The sequence below is a fragment of the Osmerus eperlanus genome, chromosome 5 (assembly GCF_963692335.1).
Source record: "Osmerus eperlanus chromosome 5, fOsmEpe2.1, whole genome shotgun sequence".
Lineage (NCBI taxonomy): Eukaryota > Metazoa > Chordata > Actinopteri > Osmeriformes > Osmeridae > Osmerus > Osmerus eperlanus.
In genome coordinates, this window is record NC_085022.1 from 8,249,841 (window position 1) to 8,255,840 (window position 6,000).

Below are 6,000 nucleotides of genomic sequence, written 5' to 3' on the forward strand. Positions count from 1 at the left end.
GGCAGTAGATGGTAGCAAGAGATCACAAAACAGCTATCAATTTAGAATGGATGTCTGCATTGTGTTTGCTCTAATTAGACTAAACATAGCAAGTTACTACGAGCTAGCTAGCAAAGACATCAGATCGTGGAAATCAACAACAGGGGCCTGTTGCACAAAACTAGGATAAGGGATTAAGCCAGGATATCTTGGTGATCCTGGCTCAATTGATCCGTAATCCGGTTGCACTAAAGATGGATAGGGGGCAGGAGGATATGTTATGGTATAAATTACCATGGAGATTTATTCTGTGGAGCTAGCCTGCTCCAGACCAGGCTAAATTCCAGGATCTATTTAATCTCATCCCTAATGTCAGTCAGCAGTCACCACAAATGGAAACCAATAGTTATTTCACTGCTCACTATACATTGTTATCACATATAACTAGACCCACTGTCATTATTTAAACGTTTGTGATCATTAATTTCAATGATTTTGGATAAAAAATGATTTTTAGATGATGTTGCTATCATTAGATAATTTACAGTTTCCCATAGACTATAAGGCTATATATAAAATGATAGAATATTAGGGCCACAGAGGGGAAAAAAACACAAGTCATAATATTGTAACCAGTTGTTTTAAAGGAGGACAGTTGTTAAAATGACAGATGTGGGGCATTTCGTGAAATTGTACTTCAGTATGGTTTCATAAACAAAGACATGCTGATGTGCCAGAATATTAAGTATCACATTGTCATAAGTATCAAAACTGTAAAAACAATATGTAGCTTTTCTGCAGAAAGAACCAGCCTCATAAATTTATGACTTTATCCTTTTTCTTCAGTGTGGCCCTAGTACTCTGTCATATAAACAAATACACATTCCATATGAATATAAAAACACAATGTGTAACATTATGTTCCTTTATTGAATAAGGACAAAACAAAGCAGGTAAACCATCAGCTCCTTTCGAAACTGAAGTCACAGTGACTCTACAAGATGGAAAGCACAGAATCCAAGCATATTATACAAAATGATACATACACATTCAAAGGTCTGTATATAACACACCCTGCATGTCTGCACACTAAAATAAATGCAGGACAAATCCATACACATCAACTGAACAGACAAATGAATGGATGCAGTAGCCTCCCTGCAGCCTTGTATTACACACAGTATACCGCACAAACATCATAAGAGGCCAAATTCGTAAAAAAACGAACCCAAAAAAACCCAAATTCCTCTGCCACCGCAGGACATATTTAACCAAAATTGAAAGCACACATACTAACTAAAATAATTCAACACATATTGGTCCCTCAGCAGCCGACCACTGTCGTCATCAGGGAAGATTGCCGGATTGTCCCAGTCCATGGCTGGTGGCACTCTGGGGGCCCTCTCCTTCCTCAGGCAGGCCACATTGTGGAGGACAGCACAAGCCACAGTAATATCACATGCCCTAACAGGGCTGACCCTTAATTTGTGAAGGCAGTGAAAGCGTGCCTTCAGGAGGCCAAAGGTCATTTCAACTCTGGCCCTGGTCCTGGCATGGGCATGGTTGTAGGCCTGCTGTGCTTCCTGGGGGTCTGTGAAAGGTGTCAGGAGAAAAGGCTGGCAGCCATACCCCCTGTCTCCCAGCAACACACCAGAGAATTCACCTGTCAACACAAAATCTCATCATTACTACCTCATAAACACAGTGATATTCTTGACACAGCCATGATGGTTATAAATAGGGGTTGTGTGGCTTACCTTGTGATAGGCACTGATCGATTTCAGAGGCCCGAAAGATTCTGGAGTCATGGACTGAGCCAGGCCATTTTGCCACAACATTGCTGATCACACAGTCAGCATTGCAGACCATCTGAAATCATAAGATGAGGAATATTACACCAATCAATGCACATCACTGGTAATGCAGAGTGTTCGTCAATGGACAATATCAAAAAGTTATGTTCACCTGAACATTAATGCTGTGAAAGGATTTCCTATTCACAAAATCGGCCTCATGGGCACCTGAGGGGGCTTTTATCCTTATGTGTGTGCAGTCCACTGCACCAATGACATTGGGGAAACCTGTCACACAAAGTAATGAGTATCCTACTATGTGTTAACAGTTGTCCTGTAATTTGTAGATCCTCTTACCTGCAATCCTATAGAACTCCTCTTTGATGTCACAGAGTCTTCTGTGGCCAGGGAAGGAGATGAAGACATCTGCTAATGCTTTGATAGCCAGACACACACTCCTTATTGTGCGGCAAATTGTGGCCTTGTTCAGCTGTTCTGCATCCCCCACTGAGTACAGGAAGGCTCCACTAGCAAAAAAGCGCAAGGCCACACAAACCATTTGCTCCACACTCAGTGCATGGCTCCGTGCAGTGCGGTGCTTAATCCTGGGACCCAGTAGTCTGCATAGATACCTGATGCCATCTGCAGAAAACCTGTATCTTTCATATAGATGGTCATCAGGGAAGGCCAGTGGGTCCAACCGGTCCCTGAAGACCCTTTCTCGCCTGAAGGCTCTCCTCAGCACAAGTGCTTCTTCATCCACCACATCTCGCACGAATGGGCATGCCATTGTCAGAGCAGAAAGGAACACACAATTTTGGGCCTTCATATAGGCTAGTGGCCACACCTGGTGCTGGGGGGGTGGGCAAAAGAGGGCGATGCCTTATAACGATGACTTGGTTGTACTGATTGCTGGGAAAATAAAAAAAACCTTAGAAAGATGCCACCGTCCTGTGTGCTCACAATAAGAGCTCATATGTCATGGCTCACTTGACTTTACGAGAATATACCTAATTTTTATTTTCAGCTGTGTCATCTTCTTGGAGCTGGGGGAGGAAAGAAAAATAATGATTAATACATTTGTGTTACAGTTAGCATACAGTGTACATTGAAGGCATATCTCACCTCCCTCTCAAGTTTTTTTATTTCAAGGTCCAGTTTCCTAATTGTCCTCTTTTTTATTTCGGACTCCAGTGCAAGATTTTCCATCTTTTTCTTCTTGTACTGAATGTCTATGTCTGCCAGTTCTATTTGGCGCCGGAGGTGGTTGCCATACAACTTTCTGATAGCTTGTGAGCTCTGTGAACACAATACAATTAGCGCAGCTGGAATTTGGCAGGATGTGGTGTCCTTTTATTAATACGCACTATGTTGCCAGGCTGGTTTTCCCACTGTATAGCATCTGGGTCCTGTAAAAGAAATTAGATTTTTTGATTTTGATGAGGACTCCTCACCATTGTAGAGTAAATAGTACTTTCACAGTCTTAACATGATACCTCATGCCTTCTGGAATCCAGAGAGATGGTCTCCTCCTCATCATCGTCTCCATCATGTGCTGTTGCTGCTCCACTGGGGCCTTCACCCTATCACATTTAATCGGATTCATATTGAAGCTAGTAGACAAGACATGCCAGGCCTACAGTATGCCTTTGATGGAGTACTCACTGGATCAGCATCGTCTGGTGCTTGTGCTGGTGGCTCTAACAGGAACACAGTGCTGCCAGACACTGCAAGGCAATAGGTAAACCAAAGTCAGACAGTCCAAATTGATTCAATATGAATGTGGTTGTATCCCATGTAGAGATGGAAGGACATACCTTGAATGAAGCGGGTGGCATCTTGGGAGGAACCTATGCTCGTCTCTTTCCCCCCAGGGATCCCCTCTAAGACGGGCCTGCCTTTATTTAGCTCCAAGGCCATGTCCTCTGCTGGGGTAAGGTCAGCCTTTGGTGACCCACCACCCGTGCCTTGTCTGTGGGTATTCTTTTTCACTGCTAAAACAGTACAGACAATGTGTGAGCAGGCACCTTCTGGGTACAATATATGCTTGTGCTTTGTTAAATATTAGTCAGGGACCATACCATTCTGCAGAATGTTCTTGTATTTGATTTTGACCTGCTGCCATGTCCGTTTTGGCCCGTTCATGTTTAATCTACACACACACACACACACACATTTAATGGAGTCACACTGCAAAAAATTACTTGGTATTTTTGTCTTGTTTTCAGTAAAAATATCAAAAAATTTATCATAGCTTTATACAGTGTGATGGAGTTACTTTACACAATTTCACTCATATCTGCAGTGCATTTCAATTAAAAATTTAACCGTTTCATAATTACAGTACAACTGCATTTTTGGAGATGTGAATTAAATATTTGAATTGTAATTGTGATGTTTCAGCGGAGCGGTGAGTGTGTAATTGTGCACTACTTACGCATTCAGGCGGTCTGCAATACTTTGCCACGCTTTTTCTCTTTGCTTTATCACTGTGGCGGTGTTGCCTTTCTTCTTAATTATATCTTTTACCTCCTCGTATGCCTCCATGATGATTTGTGCTTCCGACGGGGAAAAGTACGCGGCTCTAGTTGCCATGGTAAATCAGTTAATCTGTGATCTGTGGCGGGGTCTATTTGAGTGAGCCGTGAGCGCGCACCTATCCAGGATTGGTTTCACCTGGCTTAATGAATCCGTGTCTGCTCATCCTGGCTTGGTCTTTGTGCAACCAATTAAGCCTGGACGCACATGTTTTGGCTTCATTGAGCTCAGCTGAGTCATTTATCCCGGATGTCTTAATTCTACTTTTGTGCAACAGGCCCCTGGTCATGCTTTCATCTCAATATCATGCCACAGGTATGTGTATAACTTGTGTGTATGTAACCCACTCCCTCTGCGCGTCTGCCGCCTGGTCGAGCCCCTCGGCACTGCTGATATACTCTGCGTTGTGTTAGATTTTAGGGTTTTAGTGCGGAGAGAAGGAGGCACGGGACGCTGGGGTCGAAGATTGTGGCTGAGACCATCGGTGTTTATTTTCATAGAGAAGGCTGGTTCGATCCTTAACGGAGCACAAACAGTTATTTTCTTACTTTCTTCAGTTAACAATAAATCCACAAAACAAACGATCTTAACGTAAAAATAATACAGTGTAAAATAAATAGTTCTACGAAGCTAACTAAAATATAGCACTCTACCAGAATAGCTAATGCTAGTCCACCGGCTAGCCACAATAGTTTTGTACAAACCAATTTTGTACACCGCAGGGCTCTAGAGTAAAGAATATATTGTGCTTATTAAAGTTATGCATTGTGCTTATTAAAATTATGAACTTAGAAGTGTGCTCAGGCTTAAACATTGGGTCTCACACTGAGTGTGGGAAGCAGGCTGTTCTTTGTGTCTCTATCTCTTCATTTTCAGAAACAACCTTGAAACTGGGTGGAGATGGCACCCGAGCAGGTGGGACGCGCGTAGGCAAGAACAACTCCCTGGCGCACGAGAGAACAAGCTGAACCCTTTTTGATACTTGTGTTTCAATTGCATTGTATATAATATGCTGGGGCAGGGAAAGATAGCCAGTTGGACTTCGTGAACCAGCCCAAACTCTGTTGCGGGTAGGGAAACGTAGACAACCCCAGAGCTCTGTACTTGTTGATTTCCAACTGCTGCATTAAAGCTGATATTATGGGACCTCTGCGACTCCAGACCACTCTTTCTAGAACACAGATTTGTGTCATTGAAAACTATCATTACATATTGGAATAGACACATAGATATATGAATCCTTCAAGAGTATGCTTCAAGACTATGCGACCAAAATGTGTACGGGTGCGACTAAATTTTTTCCTAGGTCGCACCGGTGCACCTAACCTCCTCGCATCCGCTGTCTCTCCACAAACGAAGCGTTTGTTATCCTAACTGACACTCATGGTTGGATCATATCGTGGTCTAAACCAATCAGAGACAGAGATGGGGCGGGTCTTTGCCTCTGATTGGCTGTGGTCCAGATATTCCTGTAGCTCCGTGCTGTGTGATTGAAATTACGACCTGAGCACCAGAGAGTCAGTTTAGCAGACCTGGGCATTGTATGGCCCGCGGGCCATAACCGGCCACAGGCTGTCTCAATCCGGCCCGCGTGAGGTAAATCAAAAATTTAAAATAAATAAATGTGTTGAGCAGTAGTAAATATGTAGTCCTGAAAGACTACAGTGATCAGGCGATTTACATATGTGCA

At 43.1% G+C, this 6,000-nt stretch overlaps 2 protein-coding genes across 3 annotated transcripts; both read right to left on the reverse strand.

Annotated features, from left to right (window-relative positions):
- Positions 1–890: 890 nt before the first annotated feature.
- On the reverse strand, positions 891–2,601 carry LOC134021059 (putative nuclease HARBI1). Its single transcript, XM_062461507.1, has 4 exons — positions 2,130–2,601; positions 1,945–2,060; positions 1,737–1,848; positions 891–1,642 (listed from the first exon to the last, which is right to left on the reverse strand). The coding sequence occupies exons 1-4, from the start codon at positions 2,599–2,601 to the stop codon at positions 1,272–1,274; spliced, it is 1,071 nt and encodes a 356-aa protein (XP_062317491.1). The 3' UTR covers positions 891–1,271.
- Positions 2,550–4,772, reverse strand: LOC134021060 (uncharacterized). Of its 2 annotated transcripts, XM_062461508.1 has the most exons (9): positions 4,210–4,767; positions 3,854–3,924; positions 3,590–3,766; positions 3,438–3,499; positions 3,269–3,355; positions 3,140–3,181; positions 2,898–3,071; positions 2,783–2,818; positions 2,550–2,684 (listed from the first exon to the last, which is right to left on the reverse strand). In XM_062461508.1, exons 1-8 carry the CDS (start codon positions 4,365–4,367, stop codon positions 2,783–2,785), a joined length of 807 nt encoding a protein of 268 aa, XP_062317492.1. In that variant the 5' UTR covers positions 4,368–4,767; the 3' UTR covers positions 2,550–2,684. The 2 variants fall into 2 exon arrangements, 1 of the variants encoding a protein (XP_062317492.1); XR_009930470.1 differs by having other exon boundaries at positions 2,574–2,684; positions 2,783–3,071; positions 4,210–4,772.
- Between the last annotated feature and the right edge of the window lie 1,228 nt (positions 4,773–6,000).

Bases quoted from the DNA above. Each gene is read 5' to 3' on its own strand.
- LOC134021059 (XM_062461507.1), bottom strand. From the start codon at position 2,601: ATGAAGGCCCAAAATTGTGTGTTCCTTTCTGCTCTGACAATGGCATGC. The intron at 2,061-2,129 runs GTAAGAGGATCT...TTTGTGTGACAG, and splicing joins GGAGTTCTATAGGATTGCAG to GTTTCCCCAATGTCATTGGT. The intron at 1,643-1,736 runs GTAAGCCACACA...TTGTGTTGACAG, and splicing joins CGATCAGTGCCTATCACAAG to GTGAATTCTCTGGTGTGTTG.
- LOC134021060 (XM_062461508.1), bottom strand. From the start codon at position 4,367: ATGGCAACTAGAGCCGCGTACTTTTCCCCGTCGGAAGCACAAATCATC. The intron at 3,356-3,437 runs GTGAGTACTCCA...TAAATGTGATAG, and splicing joins CACCAGACGATGCTGATCCA to GGTGAAGGCCCCAGTGGAGC. The intron at 2,819-2,897 runs GTGAGATATGCC...TTCCTCCCCCAG, and splicing joins TAAAAAAACTTGAGAGGGAG to CTCCAAGAAGATGACACAGC.